At 48.2% G+C, this 23,340-nt stretch overlaps 1 protein-coding gene across 1 annotated transcript in view; it reads left to right on the forward strand.

Annotated features, from left to right (window-relative positions):
- LOC119976509 overlaps nucleotides 1–23,340 on the forward strand; it is a 44,739-nt gene that overhangs the window by 9,001 nt on the left and 12,398 nt on the right. Inside the window, exons 2-3 of the mRNA XM_038817055.1 lie at nucleotides 19,130–19,165; nucleotides 22,731–22,863. Coding sequence (XP_038672983.1) covers nucleotides 19,130–19,165; nucleotides 22,731–22,863 — 169 coding nt within the window. The remainder of the gene's footprint in view (nucleotides 1–19,129; nucleotides 19,166–22,730; nucleotides 22,864–23,340) is intronic.

The raw sequence follows: 23,340 nt of genomic DNA on the forward strand, positions 1-23,340 counted from the left end.
TGACCTACAAGAAACGAGAGCTGCACTTCAACTCTCCGGAAGAGGTGGCATCTATAATGAAGGACAATAATCTGGTTTAAGGACTTTAAAATTCAAACTGTGGTGGACTGAGTTTGGGGGAAGGGATAAAGTGGGGGGGGGGGGGTGGAGAGAAAAATAGTTCTGTGTTTTGTTTTGCCTCGTTTAAATTTCAGTCCATCTAATTCTGTGAGTTAAGTCACAATGTTCGGGAAGAAAAGGTTTTTTATTCTCTTGTGTAATTTGATTTTGATTCATTGCTTTATGTACTGGGTTACAGAGGACAAAACTTTGAAGTTGCAAGGGGGGATTTTTCTTTCCTGTAAGAAAGATGGTTGATTCTTGAATGCATAATTTTACTGCTGACGGGTAAGGGACAGCGAGGAGACTGGAGATGGAGATCAGATGGCGGTCGTCGCCAAGGGGCGGATCAAGTGTGGTGCGGAACACGGGCTAGGAGCTGGCCTAGGAAAGGTCATGGCTGATCGACAGGGAAGTGGGGGGGGGGGGGGGGGCAAGGGCCTCCCTGACCAGACTGGTTAGGTGGAATGTTCGTGGACTGAACGGGCCAGTTAAGAGAGCCCGTGTGTTAGCGCACCTGAGACAGTTAAAAACAGACGTGGCCATGTTACAGGAGACACACCTGAAGTTGGGAGACCAAATTAGATTAAAGGAGGGATGGGTCGGGCAAGTGTTTCATTCGGGACTGGACTTTAAAACAAGGGGGATGGCTATCCTGATTAACACAAGGGTGACATTCGAGGTGGGGAAGATAGAAGCAGACCCGGGAGGCAGATTTATTATGGTTAATGGGAAGCTGGAGGGAATGGCAGTGGTGTTGGTAAATATATCTGCCCCAAACTAGGATGATGTCACGTTTGTCAGGAAGGTGCTGGGAAAGATCCCAGACCTTGACTCGCACCGGCTGAACATGGGTGGCGACTTTAATACGGTTAGGGTTATGGTTAACCTTTTTTTTTTTTTTTTTTTTTTTTTTTTAATTTTTTTATTGGAATGTTTTGCAGAAAATATAACAAAAAGTATAGCAAAAAGCAGTAATATGCAACTAACAGCCCCATATCACCCACAATTCCCCCCATACCGTAACATCACATGTATCACATTCCCCCACCCCCCCCCCCCCCCCAAACAAGAGAACTTAACCATAAATTAAAATTAGATAAATCAAATTTAAATAAAATAAGCTAACATAATCAACGCCCCGCCCCCCCCCCCCCACCCACCCCCACCCACCCACCCCCACCCACCCCCCCCCCCCCCCCCCCCCCCGGGTTGCTGCTGCTACTGTCCCAGTACCCTATCGTTGAGCCAGAAAGTCGAGGAAAGGTTCCCACCGTTTAAAGAACCCTTGCACCGATCCTCTCAGGGCGAATTTAACCTTCTCAAGCTTAATAAAGCCCGCCATGTCATTGATCCAGGTCTCCACGCTTGGGGGCCTCGCGTCCTTCCACTGTAGCAAAATCCTTCGCCGGGCTACTAGGGACGCAAAGGCCAGCACACCGGCCTCTTTCGCCTCCTGCACTCCCGGCTCTACCCCAACCCCAAAGATCGCGAGTCCCCATCCTGGCTTGACCCTGGATCCCACCACCCTTGACACCGTCCTCGCCACCCCCTTCCAGAACTCCTCCAATGCCGGGCATGCCCAGAACATATGGGCATGGTTCGCTGGACTCCCCGAGCACCTGGCACACCTATCTTCACCCCCAAAGAACCTATTCATCCTCGTCCCAGTCATGTGGGCCCTATGCAGCACCTTGAATTGGATGAGGCTAAGCCGCGCACACGAGGAGGAAGAATTTACCCTCTCCAGGGCATCAGCCCATGTCCCGTCTTCGATCTGTTCCCCCAGTTCCCCCTCCCACTTCGTTTTCAGCTCCTCTACTGACGCCTCTTCCTTCTCCTGCATAAGCTTGTAGATATCGGATATCTTCCCCTCCCCGACCCAGACCCCCGAGAGCACCCTGTCACTCACCCCCTTCGCGGGGAGCGCAGGGAATCCCTCCACCTGCCGTCTAGCAAATGCCTTTACCTGCAGATATCTAAACATGTTTCCCGGCGGGAGCCCAAATTTCTCTTCCAACTCCCCCAGGCTCGCAAACCTTCCGTCGATAAACAGGTCCTTCAGCTGTCTAATGCCCGCTCTATACCATCCCCGAAATCCCCCATCCATGTTCCCCGGGACGAACCTATGGTTCCCCCTTAACGGAGCCTCCATCGAGCCCCCCACTTCTCCCCTATGTCGCCTCCACTGCCCCCAAATCTTGAGGGTAGCCGCCACCACCGGACTCGTGGTATACCTCGTGGGAGGGAGCGGCCACGGCGCCGTTACCAGGGCCCCCAGGCTTGTATCCCCACAGGACGCTCTCTCCATCCGTTTCCATGCTGCCCCCTCCCCCTCCATCACCCACTTACGCACCATCGACACGTTGGCCGCCCAGTAATACCCCGAGAGGTTGGGCAACGCCAGCCCCCCCCCATCCCTACTCCGCTCCAAGAAGACCCTCTTCACCCTTGGGGTGCCATGCGCCCAAACAAATCCCATGATGCTGCTGGTCACTCTTTTAAAAGCCCTAGGGATAAAGATGGGCAAGCACTGGAAGAGGAACAAGAACCTCGGGAGAACCGTCATTTTGACGGATTGCACTCTGCCCGCCAGCGATAGCGGCACCATGTCCCACCTTTTAAATTCCTCCTCCATCTGTTCCACTAGTCTGGTGAAGTTAAGCTTATGAAGAGCCCCCCAACTCCTGGCCACCTGCACCCCCAGGTACCTGAAACTCTTCACTGCCCTCCTGAAGGGGAGCCTCCCAATTCCCTCCTCCTGATCTCCCGGGTGCACTACAAATACCTCGCTCTTTCCTAAGTTCAGCTTATAGCCCGAGAAGCCCCCAAATTCCGCTAACAGTTCCATCACCCCCGGCATTCCCCCCTCTGGGTCCGCCACATATAACAGCAGGTCGTCTGCATACAGCGATACCCGGTGCTCCTCCCCCCCCCGCACCAGACCCCTCCACTTCCCTGACTCCCTCAACGCCATGGCCAGCGGTTCAATCGCCAGTGCAAAGAGCAGGGGGGACAGGGGACACCCCTGCCTGGTCCCACGATAAAGCCTAAAATACTCCGATCTCCTTCCATTTGTGACTACACTCGCCATCGGCGCCGCGTAAAGCAGCCTCACCCATTTGATGAATCCCTCCCCAAATCCAAACCTCTCCAGCACCTCCCATAGGTACCCCCATTCAACTCTATCAAACGCCTTCTCTGCATCCAGCGCCACCACTATCTCCGCCTCCCCCTCCACTGCCGGCATCATGATAACATTGAGCAGTCTCCGCACATTCGTGTTGAGCTGCCGCCCCTTGACAAACCCTGTCTGATCTTCATGAATTACCTCTGGCACACAATCCTCTATCCTGGTAGCCAGGATCTTCGCCAGCAACTTAGCGTCTACGTTAAGGAGTGAAATAGGCCTATATGATCCGCACTGCAAGGGGTCCTTATCCCGTTTTAGGATCAAAGAGATCAGTTGCCCGCGACATCGTCGGGGGCAAAGCCCCCCCCTCCCACGCCTCATTGAAAGTTCGCACCAGCAGGGGACCCACCAGGTCCGCATATTTTTTGTAAAATTCTGCCGGGAACCCGTCCGGCCCCGGGGCCTTACCTGACTGCATTTGCCCGATCCCCCTGACTAGCTCCTCCAACTCTATCGGCGCCCCCAGCCCCTCAACCAGCCTCTCTTGAACCCTTGGGAAACATAGCCTGTTCATGAAGCTCTCCATCCCCTCTCTCCCCCTCGGAGGTTCCGACCGGTACAATCCCTCGTAAAAGTCCCTAAAGACCCCGTTTACTTCTGTCCCCTTCTGCACTACATTTCCACCCCCATCCTTCACTCCCCCAATTTCCCTAGCCGCATCTCGCCTACGGAGCTGATGCGCCAACATCCTGCTCGCCTTCTCTCCATACTCATATACCGCACCCTGCGCCCTCCTCCACTGTGTCTCCGCCTTTCTGGTGGTCAGCAAGTCAAAATTGGCCTGCAACCTGCGCCGTTGGGTTATGGTTAACCTAACGGTCCTGGACCTGAGATTGGACCGGTCGAGTGCTAGGTCGGAGAAACTATCAGCAATGGCGAAGGGACTGCGGGGATTCTTGGGAGGGATAGATCCGTGGAGATTTGAGAGACCAAGGAGCAGGGAATATTCATTCTACTCCCATGTACATGTGGCATTCTCCAGGATAGATTTCTTCGTGCTAGATAAAACACTGCTAGCAGTGGTTGAGGACACTCAGCAATTGTGGTTTCAGATCACGCAGCACACTGGATAGACCCACGGGTAGGCACGGGAATGCCCCAGCACCCATGGTGGAGATTAGATACAGGGCTGTTAGCGGATGAGGAGATCTGTGAGTCAGTGAGAGAGGCCATTTGGGGGTATATAAAGGTCAATGACACGGGAGAGATTGCGGCTGGGATGGTCTGGGAGGCTCTGAAAGCGGTTATTAGAGGGGAATGTATTTTGATTCGAGCCCACAGGGATAAAACTGAGCGGTCGGAGCTGGACAGGTTGGTAGGAGAAATATTACAGGTGGACAGGAGATACTCGGAGTCTCCAAATGAGGAGCTCCTGAAGGAGCGTCAGAGACTTCAAATGGAGTTTGGGCTCCTTTCCACAGGTAAGGCGGAAGGTCAGCTGAGGAGGGTAAAGGGGCAATATAGGAGCATGGGGAGAAAGCTAGCAGGATGCTGGCGCATCAGCTGAGGAAACAGGAGGCGGTGAGAGAAATAGGGAAAATAAAGGATATAAGGGGGAAGACGGTGATGGACCCGGGGTCGGACCTTTCGGGAATTTTATAACCAGCTATACGAGTTGGAACCCCCAGTTGGGGAGGCGGACATGAATCAATTCCTCGGGAGTTGGTTGGGCTTGGGGAGGTGACAGATGGACTGGGGGTGATGCAATCCGGTAAAGCCCTGGGACCTGATGGATTCCCAGTGGAATTTTATAAGAAGTTCTCTGGGGTACTGGGGCCGCTCCTGGTTAAGGCTTTTAACGAGTCCAAGGAGCTGGGCGTGCTAAACACGCTAAATTGTCCCTTAATTGGGAAAAATGAATGGGGTTCTCTAAAAATATTTTTAAAAGTATGAAAAGTGGTTGCCATGCTTTAGTCGCCTTGATTTGGAGGCTGGCTGCATCAGGCTTCAAGAAGCACAGAGTATTTGATTTGAGAGGCCTGGGGCAATTTGGGCCCGCTGACCACTAGCCTTGTGCTGTTCCATTCTTGGTGCTTGTCTGAGGGTTGGCGGTGGCCGTTTGTTGAGCCATCCCCCCGGCTGGGGCCCAGGGTGGTTTGGCTGACAGAGCGGCAGCATGGTGGAAGTGAAAGTGCTTTGTTTGTTGGAATCTTTGCGAGATCCTGAGGAGTGTTCAATGACCCCGCCTAGGCTTTGGCCTTCTCAGGCAACATAGATGCTGTTATTATACCGCAATTCTTCTATAATCTTGGACGTTACTTCCTTGCGACTATGCTGTTAATTACTTATTGTTGTTTTTTTCTCCTGCAAGAGTGTGTGAGCACGAGGCGGGTGTCATCTGTTATCTTCTGTTAGTAAAAATTAGATTGAGTTGATTTTGTGAAATGTGGTCTGTGCGCAATTTTACTCCTTTCTGTCATTGTCATAATCCTTGTGGTTATGGTCGGTGATGGTTTTTGTCACTCCCTTGCCCCGTTTATAATGAAGATTAGTGGAGTCAGGGTGGGTTGATGGGTGGATGGTTGGGTTGGAGTTGGGTGCCAGGGTTAGTTAAGTCCTCACTGGGATTGAGAATGGCCCCCCAGTTAGAGCTAACCGATCGGGTTTTTATTTTGGTTCCTTTTAGAACATAGAACATAGAACAGTACAGCACAGAACAGGCCCTTCGGCCCTCAATGTTGTGCCGAGCCATGATCACCCTACTCAAACACACGTATCCACCCTATACCCGTAACCCAACAACCCCACCCCATTAACTTTACTTTTTGTAGGACACTAGGGGCAATTTAGCATGGCCAATCCACCTAACCCGCACATCTTTGGACTGTGGGAGGAAACCGGAGCACCCGGAGGAAACCCACGCACACAGGGGGAGGACGTGCAGACTCCACACAGACAGTGACCCAGCCGGGAATCGAACCTGGGACCCTGGAGCTGTGAAGCATTTATGCTTACCACCATGCTACCCTGCTGCCCCCACAGTCCAAAGATGTGCAGGTTAGGTGGATTGGCCATGACAAATTGCCCTTAGTGCCCTTTTGTTGTTTTGAACTTAAGAATCTGGGCCTTTTTCCTTTCATGGGCTGGATAGGTTATGTGTCCTGGGGTCGAGTAGGTTCATTACTTTTAAAAATAAATTTAGAGTGCCCAATTCTTTTTTTTCCAATTAAGGGGCAATTTAGCATGGCCAATTCACCTAACCTGCACATCTCTTTGGGTTATAAGGGTGAGACCCATGCAGACGTGGGGAGAACCCCACACAGACAGTGACCTGAAGATTTGGTCATAATCTGAACAAGTTGATGCCGGTCTTCTCTGTACAAATGTATGGAATGATGCTGCTTTTGTACTGGGCCTGAGACTGGGTATTGTGTTGTGTGGCAAACGTAACTCCCCTTTAGATTATCACAGAGTCCACAGTGCAGAAGGAAGCCATTCGGCCCATTGAGTCCGCACCGGCTCTCGGAAAGAGCACCCCACCCAAGGTCAACACCTCCATCCTATCCCCATAACCCAGTAACCCCACCCAACACTAATGGCAATTTTGGACACTAAGGGCAATTTGTCATGGCCAATCCACCTAACCTGCACATCTTTGGACTGTGGGAGGAAACCGGAGCATCCGGAGGAAAGCCACGCACACACGGGGAGGATGTGCAGAGTCCGTACAGGCAGTGACCCAAGCCGGAATCGAACCTGGGACCCTGGAGCTGTGAAGCAATTATGCTATCCAGAATGCTACCGTTCTGCCCAACTGGAGTTGGCGCATATTTTCTTTGTTCGTTACTTTTCATAAGAGTTTGGTTCAATTAGGCCTGCATTTACCGGAGATGAGAAAAATGACAGGAGATCCGATTGAAACGTATAAAATTCTAACAAGACTGGACAGACTAGATGCAGGGAGAATATTTTCCCTGGTTGGGGAATCTAGAACCAGCGGATACAGTCTCAGGATGCGGAGTAGATCATTTAGGACTGAGATGAGGAGAAATTTCTTCACTCGAGGGGTGGTAACCTGCAGAACCCGTGATTGGTTCCTGCATGGGTGTAGAGGGGTTTGGTATCCGAGGAGAGGAGGCTGTGGTGTGTCATTACTGCTAGAGTTGAGGGAGATATATATTGGTGCACGTCCGTGCATGGCACGGAAAATCTATTCTGAGCTCTCATGGTAATTGCGAGCTGAGCGGTGCTATTTCATCAGGTTTTCATGGCTTCATCCTCTTTCTCCCTTGGTCTCTGGTGGGGCTATAGAGGCATTTAGCTATGTCTAATGATTGTATTGAGCCAGTCACATTGTTGTTCTCCTGCCCCCCTCATGCATGCTGGTCCTTGCCCATGGCGATGTATTGTTTTTGTAAATTTGTGTTGTTTGTTAAAATGCAAAACCTTAATAAACATTCTTGAATAAAATTATTCAAAGACTCCGCTTCCGCCATCTTTTGAGCAAGAGTTTTCCAAAGGCTCATGGTCCTCAGGGAAAATAATTAGCCTAATCTCTGTTTTAAATGAGCAATCCCTTAAAACAGAGATCTCTCGTTCTAGACTGTCCCACAAGAGGAAACATCCTCTCCCCATCCACCCTGTCAAAACCCCTCAGGATCTTGTATGTTTTAATCACGTTGCCTTCAACTCCAGCAGAAACAAGTCGAGCCTGTCTAGCCTTTCCTCATGAGACAACCCACCCACCTCTCTCCAGTTATTAGTCTGGTAAAACGTTCCTGAACTGCTTCCAGCACATTTACATCCTTCCTTAACCAGTACTCTAAATGTGATCTCACTGGTGCCTGACAGAAGCAGGCCTACTTTGGTGTTCAATTCCCCTAGCAATAAATTATACCATTTGATTAGCTTTCCTAATTAATTGCTGTGTCTGCATACAAGCCTTTTTAAAGACAAACATTTAAGTACCCAATTCTTTTTTTATCCAATTAAGGGGCAATTTAACATGGCCAATCCTCCTACCCTGCACATCTTTGGGTTGTGGGGTAAGACCCACGCAGTCATAGAACATAGAACAGTACAGCACAGAACTTCGGCCCTCCATGTTGTGCCGAGCATTGTCCGAAACCAAGATCAAGCTATCCCACTCCCTGTCATTCTGGTGTGCTCCATGTGCCTATCCAATAACCGCTTGAAAGTTCCTAAAATGTCCAACTCCACTGTCACAGCAGGCAGTCCATTCCACACCCAAACCACTCTCTGAGTAAAGAACCTACCTCGGACATCCCTCCTATATCTCCCACCCTGAACCTTATAGTTATGCCCCCTTGTAACAGCTACATCCACCCGAGGAAATAGTCTCTGAAAGTCCACTCTATCTATCCCCCTCATCATCTTATAAACCTCTATTCACAATGACAATGTAGAAACTCCAACGTTCAGTGACCCGGGCCGGGATCAAACCGGGTCCTTGGCGCCATGAGGCAGCAGGGCTGACCACTGTGTCACTGTGCTTCCCGCCTGCTTACTGGCTTTCTGTGATTCACCTTTGTCAGTTTCATTCACGCATCCACTTGTTCACTGGCCAGCAGAGGGCGGCGTTGCACCATTGTCCTCAGAAGCCGGAGAAACAGGCTTTGTGGAAGAAATGCTTTGACCACTTTTTCATTCGTTCACCCAGAAATAAATGACCTCCCATTGCAGCGGCCAGCTACTTCTAAAATTACTTTTACCTCCCAATGCCAAATCAGCTCCTGAAGCGATATTTTTCTTTTTTCTTCCGATAATAATCCTTGCCTTTAATTATTTGTCCAATTCCCTTTTGAAGGTTAACATTGACAGCAGCAGCTGGTTTACGATGTGAGGGGGAGAGAAGAGGTGAGGGAATGAACTTTACAGGTGAGTAAGGCTCCCCATCAGTCCAGGCTGGGTCTGCACAGAAGTGTGGATGTACGAAGGGATCTGGGTGTCCTTGTCAATGTAAGTGCAGCCAACAATTAGGAAGGCAAATGATATGTCGGCATTCATTGCAAGAGGATTGGATTTCATAGAACATACAGTGCAGAAGGAGGCCATTCGGCCCATCGAGTCTGCACTGACCCACTTTAAGCCCTCACTTCCACACTATCCCTGTAACCTAATAACCCAATAGCCTCTCCCAACCGTTTTGGACACGAAGGGCAATTTATCATGGCCAATCCACCTAATGTCTTACTGCAGTTATACAGGGCCTTGGTGAGACCACACCTGGGGTATTTTGTGCAGTTTTGGTCTCCTTCTCTGAGAAAGGATATACTTGCTATAGAGGGAGAGCAGCGGAGGTTCACTAGGCTGACACCAGGATTGGCGAGACTGTCCTATGAGGAGAGATTGGTTGAACTGGGCCTGTATTTACCAGAGATTATAAGAATGAGAGGAGATATGATTGAAATGAATAAAATTCTAACAGGGCTGGACACACAAAATGCAGGGTGAATATTTTCCCTGATTGGGAAATCTAGAACCAGCGGAAACAGTCTCAGGATGTGGGGTCGGACTGGAATGAGGAAAAATTTCTTCACGCGAAAGGGGATGAACCTGCAATGTTCTCTGTCACAGAAGACTGTGGAATCCAAGTCACTGAATATATTCAACAAAGAAATAGATATAGATTTTAGTGGCGTCAAGGGGTTATGGGGAGAAAATGGGAATTTGGCATTGAGATTGAAGTCAGCCATGACCATATTGAATGGTGGAGCAGGCTTGAAGGGCCGAATGGCCTACTCCTAGTTTCTATCTTTCTATGCCCATTGCCCCCCCAGGCTCTCAGAGACAGCAGTAGCTGGTTCACACAGGGAGTGAGTGGGGTAAGTGATGTCTGCCTGGTGTTCCCATGGCAATAAGTGGCAGGCAGTCGGAGGGGAGTGTGGGAACTTCCGGTGGCAACAATGGAGTGAAAGGTCGCACATTCAGCAGCTCTCGCCCTCAGTGTTTTTTAAAAATGGTTTTGAAGCCGTATTTTTCAGGAAATTTCTCAACATAAGTTGATCAAAGGGAGAGGAAAAGGAGGTGACCCTCAATTTATGGAATCGTGTCCAAATAAGAGTCGAAAAAGAAGAAACCAAAAGATGAGTGAAAGCAAGAATCAGAGGTCATCGAGCTCAATGGTAACGAGACAAAGCGTGTCCAAGCCAGCTCACTGGTCGATGGAGCAATGGGTCCAGTACCTGGATGAGAAGTTCACCCGGCATCGCAAGGAGTGTGCAGAAGACATGACCCACGCGATAGCCTTGATTAAGGAGGATTGACCAGGTGGAGGAGCAAATGATGACCCAGGGACAGGACATTCTAAAGTTTCAGGAGAAGGCGACTGAACGCGAAGAGGAGTCCACTGTAAAGTCGTTGGAAATTAGCATGCTACAGGACAGCCAGAAACGGCTGCTGGATAAGGTAGAAGACTGCCAGAGGGAAAGGAGGGATCAGATGCGGGGGTGTATGTGGGGAAGATGTTGCAGGAGATGGTTGGTGCTGATGTGTTTGACAAGCCGGTGGAGGTGGACCGGGCGCACAGGGTGCTCGTATGTAAGCCCCAGGGTCGTGGGCCCCCGAGGGCCATGGTGGTGAAGCTACATCGATTCCTCGACAAGGAGCGTATCATGAAGTGGGCCAGATATATGTGGGAAGAATCAGAGATCCGGGTGTACGAAGACTGGGGACAGAACTCGCAAAGAGGAGAGCAAATTTCAACAAAGTTAAGGCGGCCCTGTTTGCGAAAGACATTAAATTTGGACTGTTATACCCGGCACGTCTTTGGGTGACCTACAAGAAACGAGAGCTGCACTTCAACTCTCCGGAAGAGGTGGCATCTATAATGAAGGACAATAATCTGGTTTAAGGACTTTAAAATTCAAACTGTGGTGGACTGAGTTTGGGGGAAGGGATAAAGTGGGGGTGGGGGGGTGGAGAGAAAAATAGTTCTGTGTTTTGTTTTGCCTCGTTTAAATTTCAGTCCATCTAATTCTGTGAGTTAAGTCACAATGTTCGGGAAGAAAAGGTTTTTTATTCTCTTGTGTAATTTGATTTTGATTCATTGCTTTATGTACTGGGTTACAGAGGACAAAACTTTGAAGTTGCAAGGGGGGATTTTTCTTTCCTGTAAGAAAGATGGTTGATTCTTGAATGCATAATTTTACTGCTGACGGGTAAGGGACAGCGAGGAGACTGGAGATGGAGATCAGATGGCGGTCATCGCCAAGGGGCGGATCAAGTGTGGTGCGGAACACGGGCTAGGAGCTGGCCTAGGAAAGGTCATGGCTGATCGACAGGGAAGTGGGGGGGGGGGGGCAAGGGCCTCCCTGACCAGACTGGTTAGGTGGAATGTTCGTGGACTGAACGGGCCAGTTAAGAGAGCCCGTGTGTTCGCGCACCTGAGACAGTTAAAAACAGACGTGGCCATGTTACAGGAGACACACCTGAAGTTGGGAGACCAAATTAGATTAAAGGAGGGATGGGTCGGGCAAGTGTTTCATTCGGGACTGGACTTTAAAACAAGGGGGATGGCTATCCTGATTAACACAAGGGTGACATTCGAGGTGGGGAAGATAGAAGCAGACCCGGGAGGCAGATTTATTATGGTTAATGGGAAGCTGGAGGGAATGGCAGTGGTGTTGGTAAATATATCTGCCCCAAACTAGGATGATGTCACGTTTGTCAGGAAGGTGCTGGGAAAGATCCCAGACCTTGACTCGCACCGGCTGAACATGGGTGGCGACTTTAATACGGTTAGGGTTATGGTTAACCTAACGGTCCTGGACCTGAGATTGGACCGGTCGAGTGCTAGGTCGGAGAAACTATCAGCAATGGCGAAGGGACTGCGGGGATTCTTGGGAGGGATAGATCCGTGGAGATTTGAGAGACCAAGGAGCAGGGAATATTCATTCTACTCCCATGTACATGTGGCATTCTCCAGGATAGATTTCTTCGTGCTAGATAAAACACTGCTAGCAGTGGTTGAGGACACTCAGCAATTGTGGTTTCAGATCACGCAGCACACTGGATAGACCCACGGGTAGGCACGGGAATGCCCCAGCACCCATGGTGGAGATTAGATACAGGGCTGTTAGCGGATGAGGAGATCTGTGAGTGAGTGAGAGACAATTCGGGGGTACATAAAGGTCAATGACACAGGAGAGATTGCGGCTGGGGTGGTCTGGGAGGCTCTGAAAGCGGTTATTAGAGGGGAATGTATTTTGATTCGAGCCCACAGGGATAAAACTGAGCGGTCGGAGCTGGACAGGTTGGTAGGAGAAATATTACAGGTGGACAGGAGATACTCGGAGTCTCCAAATGAGGAGCTCCTGAAGGAGCGTCAGAGACTTCAAATGGAGTTTGGGCTCCTTTCCACAGGTAAGGCGGAGGGTCAGCTGAGGAGGGTAAAAGGGGCAATATAGGAGCATGGGGAGAAAGCTAACAGGATGCTGGCGCATCAGCTGAGGAAACAGGAGGCGGTGAGAGAAATAGGGAAAATAAAGGATATAAGGGGGAAGACGGTGACGAACCTGGGAGCGGGTCTTCCGGGAAGTCGGAACCCCCGGTTGGGGAGGGGGACATGAATCAATTCCTCGGGAGTTGGTTGGGCTTGGGGAGGTGACAGATGGACTGGGGGTGATGCAATCGGGTAAAGCCCTGGGACCTGACGGATTCCCAGTGGAATTTTATATGAAGTTCTCTGGGGTACTGGGGCTGCTCCTGGTTAAGGCTTTTAACGAGTCCAAGGAGCTGGGCGTGCTCCCTCCCCCCCCCCCCAACGTTATCACAGGCATCAATTTCTCTCATCCTGAAGCGGGACAAGGATCCAGATAGATGTGGATCGTAGAGGCCAATCTCCCTCTTGAATATAGATCCTGTCCACTCGAATAGAGGATTGTGTCCTGGAGATAACTGGGGAGGATCAGACGGGGTTTGTAAAGGGCAGGCAAACATAAGAACTAACTGAGTTCGGCCGGAATACTTTAGTCTTTGTCGGGGGACAAGGTAGGGATGCCCGCTCTCCCCATTACTGTTTGCCATGGCCATAATATCCTTAGCAATGGCCCTGAGAGCAGCAAATGCCTGGCAGGGTATAGTGAGGGGGGGAGGAGGTGGGGAGGGCGGGGTGGAACACAGGGTCTCTCTCTATGCGGATGATTTGTTGCTTTATGTCATGGACTCGGTGGAGGGATGACCAAAATCATGGAGGTATCAGGAGAATTTAGGCAATTTTCAGGCTATAAGTTATATATATATATAGACACAGTCTTGCATCTTTAACTTTGTCTACATATATGTTTCTGGAACCTACCTCTTCATTCACCTGAGGAAGGAGCACCGCTCCGAAAGCTCATGTTTGAAACAAACCTGTTGGACTTTAACCTGGTGTTGGAAGACTTCTTACTGTTCGTAGAAATGAGTATGGGACCGGCTTGCCTAAAAGTATTTTAGTATGGAGTCGCATCCACATAGATCTTGGGCTTTGAACATAGAACATAGAACAGTACAGCACAGAACAGGCCCTTCGGCCCTCAATGTTGTGCCGAACAATGATCACCCTACTTTAAACCCACGTAACCCGTATACCCGTAACCCAACAATCCCCCCATTAACCTTACACTAAGGGCAATTTAGCATGGCCAATCCACCTAACCCGCACATCTTTGGACTGTGGGAGGAAACCGGAGCACCCGGAGGAAACCCACGCACACACAGGGAGGACGTGCAGACTCCGCACAGACAGTGACCCAGCCGGGAATTGAACCTGGGACCCTGGAGCTGTGAAGCATTGATGCTAACCACCATGCTACCGTGAGGCCCCTATTTTATTTTACCAAGGCTTCTGGGTATTTGATAATAACTTTGTATAATCCACCAATCCCTAACTTAAAAAAATTCCAGCCAATCCAGTCGGATCTTCAGGAGCCAATCCCAGCCCATGAGACTAGGTCCTGATTCTTGTACGACTATGAACAGGAGTTGGATCGACAGCTGTCAATAAGCTACCGGGGTTGCGGTTGTCACTATAATCTTCAAAGGTACCCCCGTGTATGTGGCTAATCTGGTTCTGGCATCTCTTAGGTTAAAGGACAGAATGCCCATTTGCAAACTATAGAATGTCTGTTCCCCAATGATGGAGATGGCTGCTCCCGTGTCCACCTCCATCTCTCAGGCATGGAGAGAGAGATGGTTATGGTTGATGGAGGCCAGTCATCTCAACCCCATCAGCCTTCTGAAATTCTCCTCAACGACATCACCTGAGTCCTTGAATGAGCACGTGCCCCTTCATTCAGGCATTGTTGTTACTCCCGATTGTCTGGTAACCCCAAAGTGGGACTTCCCCCTTCCATCCGAACCTCTTTGTTACACATGGGGCTGGATTCTCCGGTTCCCCAGCCATGTGTTTCCCGGCAGCGGGAGGTGGCATGCCGTTCGTTGGTGGTAGGTTCCTGCCGCTGTCAATGGGATTTCCCATAGGGCAGCACGGCGGCACAGTGGTTAGCACTTCAGTCTCATGGCACCAAGGTCCCAGCGCTCAGTCACTGTCCATGTGGAGTTTGCACATTCTCCCCATGTCTGCGTGGGTTTCGGCCCCACAACCCAAAAGATGCCATAAGTCCCCTGGGCCAGATGGGATTTATCCTAGGATTCTCTGGGAAGCCAGGGAGGAGATTGCAGAGCCTTTGTCCTTGATCTTTATGTCGTCTTTGTCGACAGGAATAGTGCCGGAAGACTGGAGGATAGCAAATGTTGTCCCCTTGTTCAAGAAGGGGAGTAGAGACAACCCTGGTAATTATAGACCTGTGAGCCTTACTTCGGTTGTGGGTAAAATGTTGGAAAAGGTTATAAGAGATAGGGTTTATAATCATCTTGAAAAGAACAAGTTGATTAGCGATAGTCAACACGGTTTTGTGAAGGGTAGGTCATGCCTCACAAACCTTATTGAGTTTTTTGAGAAGGTGACCAAACAGGTGGATCAGGGTAAAGCTGTTTATGTGGTGTATATGGATTTCAGTAAGGCGTTTGATAAGGTTCCCCACGGTAGGCTATTGCAGAAAATAAGGAAGTATGGAATTGAAGGTGATTTAGCGGTTTGGATCAGTAATTGGCTAGTTGAAAGAAGACAGAGGGTGGTGGTTGATGACAAATGTTCATCCTGGAGTTCAGTTACTAGTGGTGTACCGCAAGGATCTGTTTTGGGGCCACTACTGTTTGTCATTTTTATAAATGACCTGGAAGAGGGTGTAGAAGGATGGGTTAGTAAATTTGCAGATGACACGAAGGTCGGTGGAGTTGTGGATAGTGCTGAAGGATGTTATAGGATACAGAGGGACATAGAGAAGCTGCAGAGCTGGGCTGAGAGGTGGCAGATGGAGTTTAATGCGGAAAAGTGTGAGGTGGTTCACTTTGGAAGGAGTAACAGGAATGCAGAGTACTGGGCTAATGGCAAGATTCTTGGTAGTGTAGATGAACAGAGAGATCTCGGCATCCAGGTGCATAAATCCCTGAAAGTTGCCACCCAGGTTAATAGGGCTGTTAAGAAGGCATATGGTGTGCTAGCCTTTATAAGCAGGGGGATTGAGTTTCGGAACCACAAGGTCATGCTGCAGCTGTACATAACTCTGGTGCGGCCGCACCTGGAGTACTGCGTGCAGTTCTGGTCACCACATTATAGGAAGGATGTGGAAGCTTTGGAAATGGTTCAGAGGAGATTTACTAGGATGTTGCCTGGTATGGAGGGAAGGTCTTACGAGGAAAGGCTCAGGGAATTGAGGTTGTTTTCGTTAGAGAGGAGAAGGCTGAGAGGTGACTTAATAGAGACATATAAGATAGTCAGAGGGTTAGCTAGGGTGGACAGTGAGAGTCTTTTTCCTCGGATGGTGATGACCAACACGAGGGGACATAGCTTTAAATTGAGGGGTGATAGATATAGGACAGATGTCAGAGGCAGTTTCTTTACTCAGAGAGTAGTAGGGTTGTGGAACGCCCTGCCTGCAACAGTAGTAGACTCACCAACTTTAAGGGCATTTAAGTGGTCACTGGCTAGACATATGGATGAAAATGGAATAGTGTAGGTCAGATAGGCTTCAGATGGTTTCACAGGTCGGTGCAACATCGAGGGCCGAAGGGCCCGTACTGCGCTGTAGTGTTCTATGTTCTATGTTCTATGTGCAGGGTAGGTGGATTGGCCACGCTAAATCGCCCCTTAATTGGAAAAAATGAATTGGGGACTCTAAATAAAAAAAAGGGATTTCCCATTGAAACCACCCCATGCCGCCGTGAAACCCGTGGGCGGGGTTGCGCTGCTGGCGGGAACAGAGCATCCCGCTGCCAGCGAATTGTCTGAGAATTCTGGCCATAGTGTCAGGTTCTGAGCAGGTACCTGTGACAGTGATGGCAATTAATGTAACGCACACTTCTCCACTCTGTTCCTGCTCTTCCACTGGGGGGGTGCTGTAAGATTGTGTTTCATCTTACAGTAGCTCTGAGAGGGGAATGCGTGGGTAGCAGATGGGTACGTGCAACGATAGCGGCAATCCAAATGGCCACTTTAGGAAGAAATGTGTAATAAAACAATATGTAGCTTTGGACTGAGGTTAGTTTAGAGGGATCAGGCATTGGGAACAATTGTGTATCTGTAAGGGAGCTGGGGTGGTCACACTCCATGCGGCGGCACATTGGCACAGTGGTTAGCATTACTGTCTCACAACACCACGGTCCCGGGTTCGATTCTCAGCTTAGGTGACTGTCAATATCGAGTTTGCATGTTCTCCCCGTGTCTGTGTGGGTTTCCTGGATGCTCCGGCTTCCCCTCACAGTCCAAAGATGTACAGGTTAGGTAGATTGGCCAGGATTAATGCGTGGGGTTCCAGGGAAAGTGGCAGGGGAGTGGGCCTAGGTAGAATACTCTTTCGGAGGGTCAGTGCAGACTTGATGGGCTCAATGGCTGCCTTCTGCAATGGAGGAGTTCTAGCTAATTGTGCTCTCTGCTCTGCTTCTCCTACTTTATGTTGATAAGTCACCAGGGCCAGATGGATTGTTTCTGAGGCGACTGAAGGAGGTCAGGGAGGAGATAGCAGAATCTCTGAGTATGATTTTCCAATCCTCGCGAGGCACAGTGGAGGTACCGGAGGACTGGAGACATGCAAACGTGGTTCCATTGTTTAAAAAGGGATCGAAGGAAATGCCAAACAATTATAGGCCAGTTAGTTTTATGTCAGTGGTGGGCAAATTAGGAGGATCAATCCCGAGAGATAGGATTAACTGTCACATAGAAAGGCATAGACTAGTCAGGAATAGTCAGTATGGATTTGGTAAAGGAAGGTCTTGCCTCACAAATTTGATTGCATTCTTTTAGGAAGTGACAAGAAGGGTTGATGAAGGTAGTGTAGTGGATGTGGTGTACATGGATTTTAGCAAGGCATTTGACAAAGTACCACATGGCAGATTGTTCAAGAAAGTGAAAGCCCATGGGGTACAGGACAATGCAGCAAACTGGATTCAAAGTGGGCTTAGTAACAGGAAACAAAGGGTAATGATCGATGGCTACCCTTGCAATTGGAAAGTTATTTCAACTGGTGTTCCACAGGGCTCGGTGTTGGGACCCTGACTGTTTGTGTTATATATTACCGATTTGGACCTGAACGTAGGGAGCATGATTGGGAAATTTGAAGACGACACAAAGATTGGCCGAGTGGTGGCCAGTGTAGAGGATAGCTACAATCTCCAAAATAATATAGACGGGTTGGTGGAGTGGGCAATAAAGTGGCAGATGGAATTTAACACAGAGAAGTGTGAGATCATGCATTTAGGGGTGAGCAGATGTAGGGAGTACACAGTAAATGGAAATATAATAAGAGGGGTAGATGAAGTGAGAGATCTTGTTGTACAGGTACACAGGTCCCTAAAGTTCAAGTAGACAAGGTTAAGAAAGCATATGGAATGCTCTCCTTCACTGGTAGAGGTATAGAATATAAAAGTAAGGATATAATGATAGAATTGTATAAAACACTGGTGAGGCCACAAGTGGAATATTTTGTGCAGTTCTGGTCGTCAGAAGGATGTTATTGCTCTGGAGGCTTAGTAACAGGGTGTTGCCAGGGCTAGAAAAGTGGGCTATGAGGAGAGATTGGATAGGTTGGGGTTATTTTCCTTTGAACAAAGAAGGCTCACACAGACCCATCTCACTGCTGAACGCAGATGCCAAAATATTGGCCAATAGTGTAGCCAAAAACTGGCCCTTCTCTTCTATATATGTATATATATATTTCTTACTCTGTGTACATAACGGTAAATATACTTTGTTCAAAAACCAAGTAAAAAAACATTTATTAAAAAAGAACAAAGAAGGCTGGGGGGTGAATTAATTAAGGCGTACAGAATTATGAGAAGAAGAGATAGGGTGGACAGGATAAAATTGTTTCCCCTGGTGGAGAATTCCAGAACCAGGGGACATGGATTCAAGACAAGTGGCAGAAGGTGTCGAGGGGACATGAGGAAAAATATTTTTACGCAGAGGGTGGTGGGAATCTGCAGTTTGCCGCCCTAATTAGTGGTGGAGGCAGAGACCCTAAACTTTTTAAAAAGGTACCTGGGTCTGCATCTTAAGTGCTCTAAGCTACAGTGCTATGGACTGGGTGCAGGAAGGTGGGATTAGAAAGGGCACTTAGGAGTCCTAGGGCTGGCATGGACAAGATGGGCTGAATGGCCTCCTTCTACACTGAACCCTTTCTATGATTCTATGATTCCGCCTCAATCATAGCCAGTACTGCCTCCTCAAGCAGTGTGATGTTATGCAGACATGGCTTCTTCCCCCTGGTCAAATCCTACAGCTGCCTTTTGTTATTGTATGTCTTTTTTTTGTGTATTTCTGTTATTTTGTCTTTAAAGAGAAAAGGAGGTGATTGTGAATGGGTGTATGGGCAGGTATGCATGCATCTGTGCGTGTGTGCATGTGTATGTGCACGTGCATGTGAGTGTGTGCAGCACATCTGTGCGCGTGCATGTGTAAGTGAGTGTACATTTGTGTTCAGCAAATGTGTGCATGTGTACGTGTGAGTGCACGTGCGTGTACATGCACGTGAGTGAGTGGCACGTGTGTGTTTGCCTGCATGTGTGCGGGCATGCACGTGTACGAATGGCAAGTGTGTGCATGTTTGTGTGCATGATGCATTGTAGTTACTTTCAGTATTGATACTCAATAAACATTAACAAGTGTTTCTATTTCTGAAACACAGCTCGAGAAATATTTACGGTAAATAATAATGAAAACAGCTTGGACACATGCTAACCACAGTCAGGCAGATTTCCTGTCCTTCACACGAACAGTGACCAACACAGTCCGCTCCACAGGAACCAACACAACTGGGTCAAAAAAGTAGAACAAACAGTTTATTACAGATGAAATTGAACTTTAGTGAAGGAATGTGAAATAAGCAATCCAATATAATTTAACGTGTACACGACCTATCTGCATTTCCAGTTCATTGAAAGAATTATAGGAAGTCCAGCTTTTATTTATATATTTATTTTAAAAATAAATTTAGAGTACCCAATTCATTTTTTCCAATTAAGGGGCAATTTAGCGTGGTCAATCCACCTACCTTGCACATCTTTGGGTTGTGGGGGCGAAACCCACCCAAACACGGGGAGAATGTGCAAACTCCACACGGACAGTGACCCAGAGCCGCGATTGAACCTGGGACCTCGGCGCCGTGAGGCAGCAGGGCTAACCCACCAGCTTTTATTTTTAGGACTCAATAGGGATTAAATAATTGTCACGGAGTTGTTCAGCCAGAACAAATCACATGTGATGATTGGAAAGGCCATTATTTAAATGTGAGATAACATGCAATTATTATCAAGGCGGTGTAAATAATATTGCAAACCATTCCACTTCCGTGGTGTTTTTTTCTTTCCTGGGTGCCTGAGATCAGTTGCAGCTTCTAACTGCCTCTGAGGTCAACAAAGATAGATATGAACTGAGGACCACCTCTTTCTGTTGGCTCAGGGTTTTACTGGGCTGGGGTTCTCCCTAATTGCTTGTTCTTTGAGCCATTGGGTAGTTCTTTTGCCAAGTGGGTGCTGCTTGGTGCATTGGATATTCCCTTGACCCCAATGGGCCTTACCCCCATTTCTCACTAAAGTGGTTTCTCTGATGGAGTGGTGTCGTTACCCATTGGATTGTCTCCGAATGTATTGGATGGTGTCTTTACCCCTATTGAATAGTTCCTCCATACACATGGGAAAATTCAATGTCTCATATTCGAATTTGGGTTCGAATCCCGGCCCTGGGTCACTGTCCGTGTGGAGTTTGCGCATTCTCCCCATGTCTGCGTGGGTTTCATCCCCACAACCCAAAGATGTGCAGGTCAGGTGGATTGGCCAGGTTAAATTGCCCCTTAATTAGCGAAAAAATAATTGGGTACCCTAAATTTATAAAAAAAAACAAAATCCTTTCTCCAATACATCTCTAATTTCAGGCAGGACGAAAACATGTCAACGTGGTTTGCGGGTCTCACACATATCCTCCACCCACTCAAAGAGTTGGCTCATCCTCACCCCCATGAGGTGCGCCCTATACATAACCTTCACCTGTATCAGCCCCAGCCTCGCGCACGAGGTAGAGGCGTTTACCCTCCAGAGCACCTCACACCACAGACCTTCTTCCACAACCTCTCCCAACTCTTCCTCCCACTTGGCTTTAATCCCCTCCAAGGAAACTGGACTCCTAAATGCCCCTATAACGGACTGATCTGATCTCTTCACACATCTTCTCTACTGAGCAGTACTGCACTCCTGTATTTAAAAAAAAATTTAGAGTACCCAATTTTTTTTTCAATTAAGGTGCAGTTTAGAGTGGCCAATCCACCTATCCTGCACATCCTTTTGGGCTGTGGAATTGAGACCCAAGCACAGAAGGGGAGAATGTACAAACTCCACATGGACAGTGACCCGGGGCCAAGATCGAACCTACTGCTCTCCTATATGCTTCACCCGATGCCTGTGTCTATGTATTTACATTGTGGATTTATGTATGTCCTGTGTTTTTTTTTAATGTATGGAATAATCTGTCTGGACTGGACACAGAACAATACTTCTCACTGTACCTCAGTACACGTGACAATAAACAAATCCAATCCAATCCAATATGCCTCGAGTTCATAGTTCATAGAATTTACAGTACAAAAGGAGGCCATTCGGCCCATCGAGTCTGTACCGGCTCCTGGATAGAGCACCCTACCCAAGGTTAACACCTCCACCCTATCCCCATAACCCAGTAACCCCACCCAACACTAAGGGCAATTTTGGACACAGGGCAATTTATCATGGCCAATCCACCTATCCTGCACATCCTTTTGGGCTGTGGAATTGAGACCCAAGCACAGAAGGGGAGAATGTACAAACTCCACATGGACAGTGACCCGGGGCCAAGATCGAACCTACTGCTCTCCTATATGCTTCACCCGATGCCTGTGTCTATGTATTTACATTGTGGATTTATGTATGTCCTGTGTTTTTTTTTAATGTATGGAATAATCTGTCTGGACTGGACACAGAACAATACTTCTCACTGTACCTCAGTACACGTGACAATAAACAAATCCAATCCAATCCAATATGCTACGTTGAATTTCTGAGACCAAATCATTCATGTAAATTGAGATCAGCAGCGGTCTCCGCACCAATCACCGTGGGACATAATTAGATGTTTTTAATTTGGTGAGGACTTTGGTAAGGAGCTATGCAGCCAAGAGCTGAGATAGCATTCAGCCATGATCTCTCTGAATTATAGGACAGCCTCGAGTTCATAGTTCATAGAATTTACAGTACAAAAGGAGGCCATTCGGCCCATCGAGTCTGTACCGGCTCCTGGATAGAGCACCCTACCCAAGGTTAACACCTCCACCCTATCCCCATAACCCAGTAACCCCACCCAACACTAAGGGCAATTTTGGACACTAACAGCAATTTATCATGGCCAATCCACCTAACCTGCACATCTTTGGACTGTGGGAGGAAACCGGAGCACCCGGAGGAAACCCACGCACACACGGGGATTATGTGCAGACTCCACACAGACAGTGACCCAAGCCGGAATCGAACCTGGGGCCCTGGAGCTGTGAAGCGATTGTGCTATCCACAATGCTACCGTACTGCCAGTTGTTGAATGGTCTATTCCTTTTTCGATGATCAAATGTGCTGATGTGTCAGCAGAGGTTATAGCAGAAGGTCGGAAGTCCCCAAAGGCAATTCTACCTTCTGATATCAAGACCACTGTTTGAAAACCTTATGGCCAAAGGCAACAATTACATTTTAAGGGCTCCATCCGCAAACAGGAAATGATGTTGATTTTCTGTTGAGATTAACCACAGATTAAACCAGGGTTGATTTCTAATTGAAGGGCTTCATTTTGACTTGTTACTGCCCAACCTGATCTGTTTCCTTGACAGAAGTTTTGAATAGCATTATTGCTGATATTTCCACACAGTCAGTGGCTGAACCATCTTTCCAACCAAATCCAACTGTAAACAGGATTTGTAACTTAATGTTACTCAAAAGAAATGGCATTTCCAGATTGTTTGGTGTCTATTTTACTGCTTTTAATTCCTTTGCTCTGATTGGTAAGTGTGGCTACAACTAATATATAAAATGTGTGTTTTACCATTGATTTGGATTGTGAAAGTTAGAGGAATGATCTGGGATAATACAATTGCAGTATATGTTCAGTGAACGCAGTTATTTCGGAAAATATATCTACACATTCGTCGGTTGCAGCTGTGGTCAAATAAGAATTGCGTTTATTTGATTTTTTTTAACAGTTGAGGAAAGGAAAACACACAGATGTGTTAGTGGGACAACTCGGATGTTTTTTTAAACGGGGCAAATAGAGCTGAATATTCTCCCTCTGATCTCTGTGATTCTAAAAGTAATCACAATTTACAGACTCAAAATCAGTAATATCACTGCTTTCCCCAGTTTGCGTACAACTCTGATAAAAGGGTTTGAAGTGTTCTGTGAGCTGGCCTTCCACAAATATTAGGGGAATGTTACCATGAAGTGTCACTGATATTGGAGTAGAGCCTAGTTACAGTGAATAG

The sequence above is a fragment of the Scyliorhinus canicula genome, chromosome 13 (genome assembly GCF_902713615.1).
Source record: "Scyliorhinus canicula chromosome 13, sScyCan1.1, whole genome shotgun sequence".
Classification (NCBI taxonomy): domain Eukaryota; kingdom Metazoa; phylum Chordata; class Chondrichthyes; order Carcharhiniformes; family Scyliorhinidae; genus Scyliorhinus; species Scyliorhinus canicula.